An 18,550-nucleotide genomic window follows, 5' to 3' on the forward strand; every position below is an offset into this window, starting at 1 on the left:
ATGGAAAATATGATGTCACATCTGAGATAACAAAGGGTAGGATTTCTTTGTAGCAAGTTGGAATGCATTTTTGCTTCTCGATCATACAGTCACAGTCCAAAGATTTCCATCCAAGGGAATGAGCTTTCAAGCTAAAGAAAAGCATAACTCAGTGCAAGGCCCCATAGAAATGATTACATCTTAATCACTTCAGCTACAGCTTTACAAATGCACCACCTTTGTAAGACAGACAAAAGCAGACCATTATTTCATGCAAGTAGACAATCACACTATAATTCTTCCAAGTCACTGGGCTCCCCATAAAGATTAGGGTCTCTTCTTTCCTGTCCATTTGTGTATTAAAAGGATGGTTTAAAATAATGTCATAACTCTTGGGGCAGGATCCTGTTAGTGGCTAATGTGTGTATATGCCTCTCTTTGCAGGAGTCCCACACCACTTATTCTCTTGTCCTTTCAGTCCAGTCTAAGATCTCTCACTCTATAAAGGTTAAGCCCTGGGAGGGACTGCTGTGAATACCCTCTTAACCTACAGATATGCCAGTTTAGGCTTGTCCCAGACCCTGAGATTTCTGAGCCAAAATCTGACATTTAGATGGCTGCTGCTGATGTCATTAGACATTAAACATCAACCACTGTTGCTCAGAGTTTGTCATTCAAACACACATACACAGAGAATTTATTTTCCTGTTTGGAATTAAAGACAGAAATCTTAACTAAATGGGCTTTTCCCAGAGCAAGATGAAATGAGGGGATTATTCCTTCTCACTTACTCAGGGAGAGAGCACAAGGTACGCTTAAATCTTGTCTCCTTGCTTCTAGTGAGAACAAGGATACAGAGTAGAGCTGATTGTGAACCCTGACTCTATGACAAATGGAACAGAAGGATGCAGCAAACTAAGTACTATATATACGCATGTAGAAATCTAGAAATTTTAGTCAAAAAATTGACCTAAATAAACTGGGTTGACTTATCCATGGGTCAATGCAAGTACAATGTGCCCGTGCCATACATGGGCACACTATACACAGCTTCCAGCTTATGTGGAAGTTGTGCTGCAATTAAACTAATGGTGTGCACGCCTATGGCGCACACGCTGCCCCGAGCCATGAGCACGCACCCCATTGTTCCAATGGGCTGCAAGCATACACAGATTTCCCCTTACGTGGGGGGATCCAGAACGGATACCCGTGTAAGGGGAGGGTCCACTGTACTGTACTTCAACTCTTATCAAAAAAATGATCCCCTGAAAAGTGAAAAGTGACTACTTAATCCCTTCTTGGAGCACCTAAAAGCACCAATCCCCTTTACTCTCTCATCCATCCAGACATTAGGATGAACACAAATAGTTATGCCTGCTTGAATTTGTACATTCTTTAGCACTGTTTTTCTGTGCTTCATCCTTTACATCCTTTGTTCCATCCCCTTGGTTTTACCCTTGACCTATGCATGGGTCATGTCAAAATCCATAATCTTCGACCTACAGTTGAGTATACAGGTAAATACAGAGACCCTTTGAAGAGTCTTTGCAAGTCACAACAAGAAATCAATTAACCCTTGCAAATAGTAGCAAGCTACTGCTTTAACAACTGTGCTATTAAACATAGTTCTTTCCTCTTGCCTGGAGCTGAGCCCACCAACACAGAATAATTTGCACCCTCCTCTTCCACCTGGAGATAATCCACAAAACCTAGAGAGTAAGGGCCAGATTCGGAGATCAGGCATCCCTACTTACCAATGGGGAGGAGAAAGATGGGGGAGGCAATTCAGAGGGGGAAGATGCAGCTGGTCCAGATTTGTGCTTCTACATTCCTTTTTGCCACTTCCACTCCTTTCTTTACAGTGGACCCTTGTTATTCACTGGAGTTGGTTCCAGGACCCCCCATGATCCACAATCAGAGGATGCTCAAATGCCATTATATACAGTGACACTGTAAAATGGTGTCCCTTGTAAGAAATGGCAAAACCAAGCTTTGGTTTTTGGAATTTATCTTATTTTTTAATATTATCAAGCCATGGATTAAAAAAATACATGGATATAGAGGGCTAATTGTAGTAGGTTGTTGAACACTCCGAATTACTATTGTATATGCATTAATTAATTAAGGGATTCAGCGGCTTAGTGGTTAAGATGCCAGTTCTGACGATGGGAAGATTGGCAGTTCGAGGCCAGAGTGCTACATGATGAGGTGTGCTCCTGTCACTAGTCCCAGCCTCTGCCCACTTAGCAGTTCAAAAGCATGCAGATGCAAATAGATGGATAGGTACCACTTCAGTGGGAAGGTAACAGTATTTGGTGCAGTCATGCTGGCTCTTTGACTTAGTAACGGAGATGAGCACCACTCCTACAGTCAGTTATGACATATCAAGGGACTACCTTTACTTTTACCTATGTATTAATAATCCTCTGAAATGAAAATTAGAGAATATATGGCTTACATCAATGCACCTTCAACTATGTACTCATACTCTAAGCAGCTTGTGTGACAAAGGAATATCAGAGTTCTACCAAATCAGACCAAAAACTGCCTAGTCCAGCATTCTGTTTTCCCACATCGGCCACCGATGGGAAGCTCATAAGCAGGGCAGGAGAGCAGCAGCCTATTCCCAATGTTGTTTCTCAACAACTGATACATAAAGGCATACTGCTTCTTACACTAAAGATGATATGTGAGCATCATGATTAGTAGTGATTGAGAGCCTTCTTGAATTTACCTAATTATCCTTAAAGGCTTCTAAATCAGTGACCATCACTACATCTTATGGTATCAATTTTCACAATTTAAACCATGTGTTGTGATAAGAAGTGCCTCCTTTTGTCTATCTTGAATCTCACAGAATTTGCTGTTTCATGATCCCAGGTTCATGAACAGGAAGAAAAACAAATTTCTTCTTTCTCCCTTTCATGTCCTTCTTGCTTGCTTTTTTTGAAGCCAAAATGCTCCAGGCTCTACAACATATATTTGTAGGACTTTTGCTCCATCCCTCTGATCCATTTGGTTGCATTTTTCTGCACCTTTCCAAGTACTCTACAAAACTACTGATATCATGTTGGCTTTCACCACAATCACAGGCTCATTTGGTGAGGAAACAGCACAGAACCCTCCTGGTAGCTGCTCCCATGTTGTGGAACTCTCTTCCACAGGAGGTTCAGTTAACAAAAGACTTTTTATTTAGGTGGAGCCTTGGTTTTTAGCTTGTTGCAGCAGGTGTAGCTATTAATGAGGTGTGTTGCGTCTGTATCTTTTTATTGAGTTTTAAATGTGCTTTTTAAACTTTTAAAACTTGTGTTTTTAATCAGAACTGTTGTTAAATTGTTGGCGTTGTTTTAGCTTTAGTGTTAACAGAGCTTTTATTTTAGATATACTTTGTTTTAAAAAGAGCCAACATGGCATAGTGGTTTGAGTGTTGGGCTATGACTCTGGAGACTAGGGTTCAATTCCTAGCTCAACCATGAAACCCACTGGGTGATTCTGGACAAGTCACATGCTCTCAGCCTCAGGGGAAGAAATGGTAAACCTCCTCTGAACAAATCTTGCCAAGAAAGCCCCTTGATAGAGTTGCCTTTGGGTGTCATAAGTTGGAAACGACTTGAAGGCACACAACAACAAACTTTGTTTTAACTTGTTCTAGACTGCCTTGAATCCTGGCTGAGAAAAAGGTGGGATAATAAGTAAATAAATAAAAAGAAATATGTTCTGCAAGGCATATGCAGTTTGTCATATTTGAGGAAAAACAATATTGAATGAGAGGGATTCAAATAGGGTTCTTCTTATGACATACAATAAAAAATATTAGGTCCTCTAAATTATCTTTGGGTAGAATAATAGATGATGCGCACAATCATAGTTAGAAGAATCCACAAGTGCCACCCACTTTAACCCCCTCCATGCAGGAATATACAATCAAAGCACTCTCAATTGATGGCCATCCAGCTCTGCTATATCTCTACCTCCTTGCTGATTCTGTTGATGTCAGGTGTCCTCAGCAGACACCCCACTGCCAACTTTTCCTTCAGAATGTTCCATTCTAATCTCATTAGCCCAGGCCAAAAAGCAGAAAATCAATTTTTAGAGGGAATATTAACTTCTTTTTAGCATATTTGTTATATCTTTTAACATGGGAATAATGAAAGCCAATATCAACATCCCTTGGGAAAGTAGGCTGTCAACACTGGCTTCCTCTGATGGAGAGTAAGTACAGCATTGCTGGATAGCTTATCAAGCTTTAGGCCCTCCCCAGAATGAGAAAGATCTACACTACAGCATGCTCAGGACAAGATGTTTCTGGAATTTACCACAAGAAAATATAATGACCACTAATTAGTTATATTTACAGACAATGATTACAAACCATATCAGCTAAGAATGACATCTCCAGAGGCAGCATGATTACTATACACTGAGGACAAAGAACAGTGGAAAACCCCTGTCATGGTTTAAGTGTGCAGTGTGAGATATTCCAAAGGGATGTATTTTGGGTGGTCTGTAACGCGCCCAAGTCTCATTCCTCACCTGCATGTCTAAAACAACAAATTCATAAGTTTACTGTAATGCTGACTAGGAGTTCAGTTCATTTGACAAACTCACAGGATTCTTCTACTAGGTAAGGCTAAATCTTTTACTAGGCCAAACCTTTGAAGCTCAAAAGCTTGTGAATGCTTTGTTTCTCCTTACCCAATTTATGTCCCTCTTCTTCCACCTCCCTGCTGCATGAAAGTTGGAATACAGCCAGCTGCTATTAAAGAGCTCCCTATAATGAAGCACTGAAAAGGGAGTCTGTCTTCCCTCACAAAAAACTCCCATAAAGCGGTTAGTAAACCGAGCAGAGAGATATACTTCAATAACATGGGTCAGACCAATGTCCCTTGGATGCTATTCTTTCCATATATATTAAGCCAAAAACATTCACAAGCTAGTGCTAGCACTTCATAGCCAAGAAATGCAGCTGTGAAATGTGAGGCGGGTGCCTCTGCCAAGGCTCAGCGAGATCCAGGCCACTCCTAGTAAGGACAAACCTTATTCTTCAAAAGCCACAGCTTCTAGTAGAAGCTTGGCACACACCAGGCAGCAAGTAAGCAAGCTAGAGTCTGATAATGGGTTAAGATATGGAACATATCATATAGAAATAGGGCTGTTTCTCCCCAACTCCAGCAGAAATCCTATACATTTGCACTGCAGCAGTAAGTAAAGGAGGCCTGGTTTTGTGGGAAAGGAGGCACACTAACAATGTCATCAAAAACAACTAATGGTAGGGTAAACCAGCCATCTCAGCTCTGTCTCCACCACCCAAGCCAAAACAAAAAACAAGGCCATGAATGACATGAGTTTCAGCAACATCAGCAAAGCTACACATAACAAGTAGCCTGTGATCTGGTATAGAGATATAGTATAGATATGGCAGAGGCTCCATGTGCTGAATGTCTTTGCAAGACCCTGTCTGTAACAGTGCAGAATGTCCTATAGTGTTTCAGCACATCCAGTATGCAGTTTTTTCTGCCAATATCCACTCATGACTGAATATTCTATTATTGTTGAAGAAGCAGAAAAAGAACCCACTGCAGACACATCTGAAGGTGAGAAAAGTGCAAACATGTCTCAATATGCTCAAAATATGGTTGCTTTATTAGTTGAAAAAGCCTGGCATGTTTCATCCTGTACATACTCTTCTTAAGGCTACCTTCAGTGACTGTTCGGAGTCAAAGTTTGGAAATTTCTGGGCCAGCAACTCTTTTGGGCATCAAGACACATGCTTCCAGTTTCATTGCTACATTTTATCATTGTAGCATGAGGCTGTGATTCTATTTTGGGGGTGTGGATTCCAACAATCTACGAGTCCCAAATCTGTCACCCTTAAAGCAGGGATGGAGGCGTGGTCCTCTAAATCTTGGTGGACTGAAACTCCCATCAGTCCTAGCCAGGATAGCCAATGGTGAAGGATTCTGGGAACTGAATTCCAACAAAATCTGGAAGGTCACAAAGTCCACCCCAAATCTACTTTAATCCCCTTAAGAGCAAAGATGCAGAATGTATGGGTAATGCATGATGAAAGATTAGAAGACACAAGAGAACACAGTGTTTCTAGTGATCAGGAGTCAGGTCTTTTGTGTCCTGCACACCTCAGCTCTTTCATCTATTCTATCCCATGGCTCCCAGAATCTGAACTGTGCAAATCAGTGATCATAAGACATGCAAGTGTGCAGAATACAGAATGGGTTGCAGAAGCAATGTTTTCCTTGCATGCAGAACTGCCTTGATTTTTTAAAAAATATATATTTATTTACTTTCAAAGAAAATACAGCCTTTTTGTCAGTATCCATAAACTGAGAAGAATTTAATGGAGCTGTGTGAGCCAAAACAATTTAAAAAAAAAAAAGGGGGGGGGGGCTTTTCAAAGATGTTTGTCAGAAAGGAAAATAAACTAAACGTCCTGCCCAGTGACATGCATCAACCGTGGTGCAAGTTAACATAAGCAGGAGTAGCTGTGTTAGTGGTCAGATAAATTCCAAATCCATATTGGGACAAATGTGTTATTAAACCAAAGAAGTGCACAAAATAGTGTGCAAGCTTCCAAAGATATCTAGTTCTCTTCATCAGGCAAGATGTTATCAAATAAGGCACAGGGAAAGCAGTACAATCAAGTGGGGGTGAGGGGAGCAATTTAATAGTTATGCTCACTATCATCTCAGCTAGTAGTACCATGATCAGGATTACACTGCTTGATTGGTTGCCAGCAGCATCAGATAGACTGGAGTGGATTTGCTTTATTATTGCTTTGCTGCCCTGCTGCTTTCAATGTGTTTTTATGCTCTGATTTGTTCACATTTGATAAGAAACGCTAACAAATGTAATTAGATTTGATGCCACCATGTTGATACCACCGGACATACATATAAGATCCCTTTCAGTCCCACTTCCTAGCTCAAGCATAAACAAGTCCTTCTGAATCCCTTCCCTGCAGGACAAATGAAGCCACAGGTGCAAACAGGCATGAGCATGACAATTAATTGGCCTTTCTTACACTTATCCAATTATCAGAGATGCCCTCTCCAGCTGGAGAATAATCAGCACTTAATCCCGTTAGGAGCAACCCCCCCCCCTCGCCCTCCTACTGTTCAGAGTCATCTCATGTGAGGGTGTGTGCCTGCTAACAGGCAATAGGAAAGGACTGCAGACCTACTTATCGAGAGGCACTAATTGGACAAATATATAATACTTGAAGCTGCACTGCAGGCAAAATAGATTTGACTGAAAAGGCCTCTTGGGGCTCTACCTCACAGCAATGTTTAAGAAATGCAAGCTCTTCCAAACAAATGCAGGCATTTTGTAAATGCAGCAGTTAGTTGGCTCTTTACAGTAGCCTAGGGCAATACCACAACTGGGACCCTTGCCAGTGAAGGGGGTATACACAATCTGCTGAATGGTGTGAAATCCCCAGGGGCTGCCAACTGAGTTTCATAGGCTGCCATCCCCAAAGATTTGTACTACTTGCACTTTTAAAAGAGAAACATGAAAATATGTTATTGAATGCAGACTTCCTAAATTCTATGGTTTTATGGTTGTTTTTTGCCTAGAAATTTTAATCCTTTCCCAACAATCCTAGGATTTATCTTTCCATCTCTGAAAAGCTGCACAAGAATTAATGTTGAAGTTCAAAGAAACTGTGTCTAAATGGATAGTTATTAGCCCTACCATACATTATAAGAACATAAGAAGACTTCTGTGCCAGGCCTGGGAAACCTATAACCCTCAAATTGTTGCTGAACTCCATTCCCATCTTTCCTAGTCAACTCGCCAACATACTGGCAGGATGGTAGAAGCCTCTGGAAGATGTTCTACCTGTTTTATAGCTTTTCAGGCCACTGGGCCTGTCTCCACCATTTATTCTGACTCACAGTGCCTCTCTAAGGTTATAGGAAAAGGCCTACCCATCATCTTTTCAACTGCAGGTGCTGGGGACTGTAGAACAGATTTTTTTAAAAAAGCTCTACTAATGTAGCAAAATTTGCTTCAGCTATCAGTGTTCTGCAAGCACCTTTATCACACTACACCATGCTTACTTGTGCTCGTTTTGACACACCCTAATTCTAACTGTAACTCTACTATGCACATAAGACCAGAAAAATATCTGAGTATGAAAGAATCTGTCACAGGACATGGGCAACTAGATGCAGGCCCCTTTCTTGCCCTCAATATTATTTATTAGATTGATACTCTGTCTTCCTCCCATGATGGAATCCAAGATAGCATAGATCACCATCTTCCATCCAGGCACTTAACTGCCTCAAGCATACTTAGCTTCATGAAGCTGTTTCTGCTTTAGTCTGTGCATTTCTAGCAGTGCCTTGGATTGAGTCTGTGGCCTGTTACAGACTGCCAAAATAAAGCTGCTTCGGGTCTCTTTGGAGGTAAGCTATTTAAATGATGCATGGGTCCTAAGAGTCTGGAGGTCGCGCCAAAGCCACACTCCATTCCTAAGCACTGGAGGGCAGCTTTGGTGCAGCTTCCGGATTCTTAGGATGCATGCATCATTTAAATAGCATACCTCCAAAAAGACTCAAAGCAGCTTTATTTTGGCAGTCTGTAACAGGCCTATGTCAGGATTCTATCTATCTATCTATCTATCTATCTATCTATCTATCTATCTATCTGACTGTGAGGTACATTTTGGATAGGAGGTCAAAGTAAACCTTTTTAGAGCACAGTGCCAAACTGGACAACATCTGGCCTCCCTAGTTGAGGGATTTTGGAATATATCATCCGAAAAAGTAACTTTTCTGAGTTCTTGGTTTTCTCCAAGTACTCTGGAAGAAAAATACAAGGACAGCAGATATGGGAGCACAGTCTTTAGCTGTCAGCCTCTCAACATTTAGTATTCTTGCTTTTCAAGTATGAAACATTCAACCTGGAATATTCAGCAGACTCAAATATTACAGTACAAAGTATCTAGGTCTGCTTCAGAAGACCACATAATCAGCTTCCTTGCTGGATTTATTTAACTTGTTATAAAGTGTGTAACACTTCTACAAATGGCTAGCACATTTCACTTTACTCCACCTGATCCTAAGGAGGCACCTGACATTTAGCACTTGTTTTTTTTATTCAGGGATTCTCCTCCTGTTGTTCTGCCTTTCATCAATAGTTTTATTTCTTCCTGCCATAATGGTGGGAACAATGCAACCACACTGGACAATGGGAGGTTGTGCATGTAGACTGTGAACACTTCTAATGATTTCACAGCATAGTCGTATTATACAACATGGTACAGAACAGCTAAATATTTTTTGGGGAAAATTATTCTAATTTCTCAAAATATATTTACAGGAGCAGACAAGGAAGAAAAAGTAATAAGGAAAGAAGGGGAAAGGAAAGGAAAGGAAAGCTAGCCAGCTACAATATGTTTGGATTTGGCAATCCATATCAAAGCCACTAGGCAAAAATTAAAAGTAAAGTGTAAATATTGCATCCAAATTATCTGTATGCAAACCCACTGCTCAAGTTCCAGCATACACACATCATGTGATCGTGCCTGGCATGTTAGCCATAGGACAGATCACTCACTGACAACCGCTGCACTTCTTTTCATTAACTATTCAGATCAGGGGTAGGCAACCTTTTTGAGCCGGGGGCCGGGTTGGTGTCCCTCAGGCGACTGGGGGGCCGAAGCCGGGGGGTGGAGCTTCAACCCTCCGGGGCGGGGCCACGTGCGGGGGGTGGAGCTTCCACCCTCCGGGGCGGGGCCGTGTGCCGGGGGCGGAGATTCCACCCTCCGGGGCGGGGCTGCGTACCGGGGGCGGAGCTTCCACCCTCCGGGGGCCAGGCCTCCCCACCTTTGCTGGCCCCTGACGGGGCCCCAGGCCCCGTCAGAGACCGGCAAAAAAGCTGGTGGGGGCCACCAGCGCTGGAGGGCCCCCTGGAGGGCCCCAGCGACAGCACCGGGCCTCCCAGAGGCCCCCTGCCGTCCCTCGGAGCCCTCCTGGAGGGCCCCAGGGATGGCAAAGGGTCCCCCAGAGGCGACCTGCCGCCCTCGGAGCCCTCCTGGAGGGCCCCAGGGATGGCAAAGGGCCCCCCAGAGGCCCCCTGCTGCCCTCGGAGCCCTCCTGGAGGGCCCCAGGGACGGCAGCGGGACCCCCAGAGGCCCCCTGCCGCCCTCGGAGCCCTCCTGGAGGGCCCCAGGGATGGCAGCGGGCCCCCCAGAGGCCCCCTGCCGCCCTCGGAGCCCTCCTGGAGGGCCCCAGGGATGGCAGCGGGCCCCCCAGAGGCCCCCTGCCGCCCTCGGAGCCCTCCTGGAGGGCCCCAGGGATGGCAGCGGGCCCCCCAGAGGCCCCCTGCCGCCCTCGGAGCCCTCCTGGAGGGCCCCAGGGATGGCAGCGGGCCCCCCAGAGGCCCCCTGCCGCCCTCGGAGCCCTCCTGGAGGGCCCCAGGGACGGCAGCGGGCCCCCCAGACGCCCCCTGCCGCCCTCGGAGCCCTCCTGGAGGGCCCCAAGGACGGCAAAGGGTTCCCCCAGAGGCCCCCTGCCGCCCACGGAGCCCTCCTGGAGGGCCCCAGGGACGGCAGCAGGCCCCCTGCCGCCCTCGGAGCCCTCCTGGAGGGCCCCAGGGACGGCAAAGGGCCCCCCAGAGGCCCCCTGCCGCCCTCGGAGCCCTCCTGGAGGGTCCCAGAGACGGCAAAGGGCCCCCCAGAGGCCCCCTGCCGCCCTCGGAGCCCTCCTGGAGGGCCCCAGGGATGGCAGCAGGCCCCCTGCCGCCCTCGGAGCCCTCCTGGAGGGCCCCAGGGACTGCAAAGGGTCCCCCAGAGACCCCCTGCCGCCCTCGGAGCCCTCCTGGAGGGCCCCAGGGACGGCAAAGGGCCCCCCAGAGGCCCCCTGCCGCCCTCGGAGCCCTCCTGGAGGGCTCCAGGGATGGCAGCAGGCCCCCTGCCGCCCTCGGAGCCCTCCTGGAGGGCCCCAGGGACTGCAAAGGGTCCCCCAGAGACCCCCTGCCGCCCTCGGAGCCCTCCTGGAGGGCCCCAGGGACGGCAAAGGGTCCCCCAGAGGCCCCCTGCCGCCCTCGGAGCCCTCCTGGAGGGCCCCAGGGATGGCAGCGGGCCCCCCAGAGGCCCCCTGCCGCCCTCGGAGCCCTCCTGGAGGGCCCCAGGGATGGCAGCGGGCCCCCCAGAGGCCCCCTGCCGCCCTCGGAGCCCTCCTGGAGGGCCCCAGGGACGGCAGCGGGCCCCCCAGACGCCCCCTGCCGCCCTCGGAGCCCTCCTGGAGGGCCCCAAGGACGGCAAAGGGTTCCCCCAGAGGCCCCCTGCCGCCCACGGAGCCCTCCTGGAGGGCCCCAGGGACGGCAGCAGGCCCCCTGCCGCCCTCGGAGCCCTCCTGGAGGGCCCCAGGGACGGCAAAGGGCCCCCCAGAGGCCCCCTGCCGCCCTCGGAGCCCTCCTGGAGGGTCCCAGAGACGGCAAAGGGCCCCCCAGAGGCCCCCTGCCGCCCTCGGAGCCCTCCTGGAGGGCCCCAGGGATGGCAGCAGGCCCCCTGCCGCCCTCGGAGCCCTCCTGGAGGGCCCCAGGGACTGCAAAGGGTCCCCCAGAGACCCCCTGCCGCCCTCGGAGCCCTCCTGGAGGGCCCCAGGGACGGCAAAGGGCCCCCCAGAGGCCCCCTGCCGCCCTCGGAGCCCTCCTGGAGGGCTCCAGGGATGGCAGCAGGCCCCCTGCCGCCCTCGGAGCCCTCCTGGAGGGCCCCAGGGACTGCAAAGGGTCCCCCAGAGACCCCCTGCCGCCCTCGGAGCCCTCCTGGAGGGCCCCAGGGACGGCAAAGGGTCCCCCAGAGGCCCCCTGCCGCCCTCGGAGCCCTCCTGGAGGGCCCCAGGGATGGCAGCAGGCCCCCTGCCGCCCTCGGAGCCCTCCTGGAGGGCCCCAGGGACTGCAAAGGGTCCCCCAGAGACCCCCTGCCGCCCTCGGAGCCCTCCTGGAGGGCCCCAGGGACGGCAAAGGGTCCCCCAGAGGCCTCCTGCCGCCCTCGGAGCCCTCCTGGAGGGCCCCAGGGACGGCAGCAGGCCCCCTGCCGCCCTCGGAGCCCTCCTGGAGGGCCCCAGGGACGGCAAAGGGCCCCCCAGAGGCCCCCTGCCGCCCTCGGAGCCCTCCTGGAGGGCCCCAGGGACGGCAGCAGGCCCCCTGCCGCCCTCGGAGCCCTCCTGGAGGGCCCCAGGGATGGCAGCGGGCCACCCAGAGGCCCCCTGCCGCCCTCGGAGCCCTCCTGGAGGGCCCCAGGGACGGCAGCGGGCCCCCCAGAGGCCCGCTGCCGCCCTCGGAGCCCTCCTGGAGGGCCCCAGGGACGGCAGCGGGCCTCCCAGAGGCCCGCTGCCGCCTTCGGAGCCCTCCTGGAGGGCCCCAGGGACGGCAGCGGGCCTCTCAAAGGCCCGCCGCCGCTGCCGCCGCGGCTGCCCATCGCGGCTTTTCGCCGCTCTGGGCGCCGCCATTTTGGGTGAAAAAATGGCGGCGCCCATAGCCCCAGAGGCCGCTCTGGGCGCCGCCATTTTTTCAGCTAAAATGGCCGCGAAGTCTCGCGCGACCTCGAGGGAGGTCGCGCGAGACTTCGCCGCCATTTTGCCGCCCAAAATGGCGGCGCCCAGAGCGGCGAAACGCTGCGACGGGCGGCCGCCGCGGCGGCGGCGGCGGCGGCGGCAAGGGGAGGCAGGGGCCGGTCGCCAGGCCTCCGCGGGCCGCATCCGGCCCGCGGGCCGGAGGTTGCCGACCCCTGATTCAGATCATGTGCTGAGGCTGCTCAGAAACCAATCTCATGCCCATTAGTCCTGCTTGTTGTGTGAATAAGAGGGACAAACTGCCTGGAGAACAGTACTAAAGAGAAAACCTACCAGTTGTCTCCAATATGGTTGGGGAAAACTGAAGCTTCTAAACTGTGTGTCTGGGAATTTGCTTTCTAATTTAATGTCACAGCTGGAATATATAGGCCCATTTACAGTGGTGAACATTTTCCCATGCAAATGTACAAATGGCTATGCAATTCCATGGATAAAAACTGGTGGAAAATCAGGGCTTTGTAAGTTGATCCATCTCCTGTCTCATTGCCATGACTGTACTTCTTTCACCTGCTGCAACTGGGGAATATGGCTGTGGATTCAAAGCATGAAGGAATTCAGCAACATGGGCCAGCTGAAATTGCTGCCCACCCAAATCAATAGGAATAAAAATCCTACCCATCTGAAAAGAGAGAAGGGAAGTATGTGGAAAAAACTCAGGCATCCTGCATAGTATTTTGTTTATTTGTTATATTTATGTCTCACCTCTCCTACAATAAGCATAATATTTCTTCTCAACTCTATTTTATTCTTAGAACAGTACTGGGTAATAAAGTTAAGCTGAAAGACAGTGACTGGCTTAAGAAGACTTCGTGAGTGAGGGGATTTGAACCTGAATTTTCTGTGAACACCAGAACTTGAATCTCCCAAGCCCCAGACAAATTCTCTAGCCACCGTACAACAAGAAGCAAAACTAAAAGCAAAAGGATAATTTGCATCATCCAGAAGGACTGGCTGGCATTCTCTCTAGCAAAGCAAAGCAAAGTTTGCCAGGTGTTCATTTTATTTACTATGAAAATTAACTCAGTACAGAATCATGTTCCAAATGGATGGCAATGAAGCACTAGTCTATAACAGTTTAATTTTATTGGAAAAGTCTGTTAAACTTAGGCTAGGAAAGCTGTCAGTGATTTTTTTAAAAAAAAATGCAAAAAAAAAAAATCAAAACAGTAATGAAGGTTGCTTGGTCCTATTCCAACTAGGGTAATTCCATGCTGCAGACATTAAACTCTTGCTGTGAGTGCAACTGGATACCAGATTCCTATTGACCTACTACCTTTACTTCACACAGCCTTATTTTTTTAGCAACTGCACTCAGTATGTACCAAGAGGTGGTTCCTTTCCTTTAAAATAATCCAGTAACTCAGGCAAGGATTCCAACTCCCCGCCAAGAGCAAGAAATTATGGCACTGCAGCTGAAAACATCTAATATCTAGAAGGATCATTTTGGAATTGAATTTTCAATTGAAGAAACTGAAGTGTGTGTGCCCGCATGTGTGTGGGTGAAAGAGCAGGGAGATAAAAGATTTGCATTATGGCTGTGTGTTATCAGCGGGCATAATTGAGGAGAGGATGGAACAGGATGCATCCACTGCTTGCCCATAAATGAAATATGTTTTCTCCACCAAAGCTCCATATAATGAGATATAAAGAGAAGATAAGACACGATATAGCTCCAGAGAGAAATGTACCCAGGAAAGTGCCATACTGAGCGTTATATTCTCTTGTTGGTATGACACTAAATTAAGGCAAAAAGTAAGGAAAGTCCATATAGAGTAGGCCCTTAATATCTGCTGGGGTTTGGCTCCAGAACCACCACCACCCATCCCCAACATGGATACCAAAAGCCGTGGATGCTCAGGTCCCATTATATACAATGACATAGTAAAATGGTCATGTTCTGGCTTTTGCATTTATGTCCATCTGTTATGGTTTCCCAAATATATCCTGTCTGTAGCAATCTTTTATATTTCTTGGATTTTGAAACAAAGAATGGCATGTCTGAGGAACTTGAGCAAAACAAAGAATTCCTGGGATATTAAACAGAGTACCCTAGGTGGCTGACACTTAAGATGTAGATCATGTAGGTTGCCATAATCTATCAACCATGGAGCTCACTAAGATGACTTGAAAAAGTCACTCTCTCTCTTCATAACCCTGGATGATTTTTATGAAACTAAAACAATAATCCAATCCCACTGTCACAGAGTGCTGTGACCAGTGTGTTGACTGGAACAGTTGCAAGTAGTATGTGACTTCCTTGCTATGGCACTTCACCAGCTGCTGCACAATTCAAAATGCTGAGTATCACCAATGAAGCCCTCTACAACTTTAGACCAGGCTGTATAAAAACTCTATTTTACCTTATAAGCCTACTTCCATCTTATGAATATTTGGCCAGCCCCCTCTTTTAGGCCTCCCTGAAGTTCTCAGAAAGAAAACAGGCTTGTAGAAGTAAGGAGACAATACAGAAGATCCTGACTAAAATATAGAGGTATGTTTGATAGCAATACAAAAGGGGTCTTCCCAGTAGTTTTTCTCCAGTTCTGGAACCCCTCTGAACCTCTGCTGGTAGCTAAAGCCCTTTTCAACAGGCCTCTGACATCTAAGCTGAGTTACTAGTTGCAAGGAGGTTGTTGTTTCTTTATAATAATGTCTTTTTAATTGTGTTTTAACCTGCTTTTATGTTTTAATTGTATTTGTTTATCTCTGAAATTTACTGCTCTTACGTGCCACGAGTGCCATTTTTTACACAGAAGTTGGATATGAATTCAAAAGATGAACAGACAGACATACAAACAGAGAAAAGCAGTTGCACAAAAGACCAATGTAATAAATAAGTAACACCAAAAGAAGGCACTTACCTCTCTCAGCTTGTCCATTTCATTCTGCAGCACCTGCTTAGCCAACTCACTCTCAATGAGTCGTTGGCGCAGGTCCTCATTCTCCTCCTCCAGTTTAATCCGTTTTTTCTCCACTGCCTCAAGTTCATTATGGAGCCGCACAGAGACATCTTTGGCTACCTGCAAACATAGCAAGGGTTATCATGAGACTCTGCCCTGAAACCAAAACATAATGCTCAAGTTTATTTTCCTTATAAAGCAGGCATACATACAGTGAGTGAACTCCAGGCTCACTAATTTGATCCAGAATATACAGCCCACCCACATTACCTCTACTTCTTGATAATCACCAATCTCAAAAACTAGCACTGGGCTAATAATACTTTCCCTGATTGATGGTCTTCAAATTGTTGTTGTTGTTGTTTATTTGTATGGCACCATAAGATTTACCCAGCACTTTACATAATCATCAAGCAAAATATAGATAAAAGAGTCTGCCTGCCTACAGTGTACAATCTACAATCAGAAGCAGCAGAATTAGAAAATATCAATTTATAATTAAAAAATAGATCTAAAAAAACAGACTATAAAAACAATACACACTTAAAACACACTTATCTAACTATCAGAATCAGGCTGTAAGCTGAATTGAATTAAAAATAGTTTTAAATTCAGATTTAAAAGTACTTAAAGAAGTAATCATCTGCAAATGTTTAGGAAGCAGATTCCAAGAGTGAGCAGTGGTGAAGGAAAGGGAGCAACTGCCTTCACCCATTGCCATTTGTCATGCTGGCTAGAGCACACAGGAATACAGTGAAAGATCATCTGAAGAGCTGTGCATTCCCTGCCCTGATTTATAAAGATTTTCTTCCAAAATTCCACATTCCTCAAATACGTTACAGCAAGAGTGGACAAACAGTTCACAAATATCTACTACTGATGGTTCTCTGGGTGGCCTGCAATACATTAAAAAGAGTTCCTATCTTTGAATTGTTTAACATGAACAACCCAAAGGCACTCTTAAGTTTTCTCAAAATTAGACTACTGAAACAAACTAAGTTTGGGAGGCTGAAGGATCTGTGTATGAAAAAGTACCCTGAGAGCTCACCTGTGGTAGTAAAAATTCCTGACCTGACCATGTACCCAGAAGCACCCTTTACCCTTCTACCATTTGGAGTATATATCTCCTCAGTGAATCAAAATACAAAGACATAGTTCTTGTTGTTGGATCTTACAGTTACAGGGTTTTTTAAAAAAAAGTATATTCAACAAACTAAAGTTTGCTCACCACTGTTCTAGAGTATGTAGTGTAGCGACTAACCAAGGTTCATTCAATTATTTTTTTAAACTTTTAATTCCAGTTGTTAATTAATTCATAGGGGTTTTATCCCACTGTTAGAATAGCCAGCATGCCTATATAAAAAAGGACAACACTGACCCTGCCCATAGCCTTATAATCTACAAAAAGCAGGAGACAAGAGAAGGGAATGGCAAAGGAAAAGGAAACCACTAACATATTTACACCTAAGATATGAAAAGTCACCTAGAGGGAAATTTTATGGCTTCCATGAAAGCTTTCCCAGTCAACACCACCATTCTACTTCTATCATTGTTACAAGCCCTGCGCCCCTCTCTTTATGAAGGACTTAAATATACATCATGGTTTTGCATATTTTAACACAAAACAAGCACTGGAAGAGGAAGGGCAAGTAAGTTCTGCTTTTACGTAATACAGAAAAGTTCATGAACATCACCAATAGGGAAACACATGAGTGGTGCCTAAACTGAATGTTCACATTTTCCCACATCTGCACAATAAACAAAAGTATAAAGAGAAGAACGAATACAGGAAAATAGATTCTACCTCAACACTAGGAAGAACATCCTGACACGAAGAACTATTTGAGAGTAGAAAACACTCCCTTGGAGTTTGGTGAAGTATCCTTCTTTTGATGTTTTTAAACTGAGACTAAGTGGCCATCTGTCAAGAGTGTTTTGACTGTATATTCCTACATAGTAGGGGATTGGACTGGATGACCCTAGAGGTCTCTTCCAACTCTATGATTTAATGATTCTAAGTCACTTGTATACCTGCTTGATTCTCTCTTCCTTGTAATACTGAGGAGCCTCTCAGTATTCTGCTGCATTTTTCTTTTATGCTTTGCTGCACAACCTAAGAAAATTAGAGCCTTTGCAGAACAGATCCCCTGCCTACATTGGTGCTTTAAACAACAGGTCCTCTGTTTCCAAGAGACAAAATACAGTGCACCCTTACTTTATGCTGGGGATCCGTTCCGGACTCCCCCGCGTAAAGCAAATACTGCCTATGCTGAAGCCCCATTTAAATGAACGGGGCTCGTGCACGAGGTGGCACAGCGGTGCGGCGGCACGCACACCACAGGCACGTGCCCCATTAGTCCCTATGGGATGCGCCGCCCTTTCTCCCCGCATGGCTTTCAGTGTATGCTGAAAGCCGTGTAAAGCATGCCCGCGTGTGACACAGGCACACTGTAAGTGCCATATAGAAGACATGCTTACCAGAAGGTTTCAGATAGTCACATCAGCATATTTCACAAAAGAACTCTCAATATGAATTAAAGTAAATCACTCTCATCAGTACATAAAAATAGGTTGAGGTCACCTCCCATCATTTCTCACCGAATCCACAGGCAACGAAGCAAGGGAAGCAAGCTGGCAGTGCCACATTATGTTTACTCCACCAGAAGCATCTGAGGAAGAAGACTGAAGTCTACAAAAGCTCATACTGCCAACTTCTTTCTTTCAGTTAGTCTTAAAGGTGCTACAAGATCTCTCTACATTAACTTCTGTATGCTTTCTGTCATAAGTCAGAATAAAACATATTTAAATAACTGGTTGAAGGGAAGAGCATAGACCAAAAGTTAAGGGGCATGTGTTAGCCACTGACAAAGTGCTAACAGGTTCACAGATGCTAAGGGCATTCTAAGCAGTTTAGCATCAGTAGTCACCACTCTTATAGCAATGACTGACTGCATAACAAAACAAACTTCTTTGTGATAGTGAAAGCAAATTCCAACAGACTTTGGTAACAGGATATAGACCAGTGGTGGGGAACCTATGGCACGTGTGCCAGAGGTGGCACTCTGAGCCCTC

General features: G+C 46.7%; 1 protein-coding gene across 2 annotated transcripts in view; it reads right to left on the bottom strand.

Annotated features, from left to right (window-relative positions):
• LOC149315804 (microtubule cross-linking factor 2-like) overlaps window positions 1-18,550 on the bottom strand; it is a 115,822-nt gene that overhangs the window by 47,757 nt on the left and 49,515 nt on the right. For both annotated transcript variants that reach the window (XM_089514128.1, XM_089514129.1), the window contains exon 3: window positions 15,440-15,598. In XM_089514128.1, coding sequence (XP_089370254.1) covers window positions 15,440-15,598 — 159 coding nt within the window. The remainder of the gene's footprint in view (window positions 1-15,439; window positions 15,599-18,550) is intronic.

This window comes from Sceloporus occidentalis, unplaced genomic scaffold (assembly GCF_023333645.1).
Source record: "Sceloporus occidentalis isolate IW3139 unplaced genomic scaffold, rSceOcc1.0.p SCAF_3, whole genome shotgun sequence".
NCBI classification, from domain to species: domain Eukaryota; kingdom Metazoa; phylum Chordata; class Lepidosauria; order Squamata; family Phrynosomatidae; genus Sceloporus; species Sceloporus occidentalis.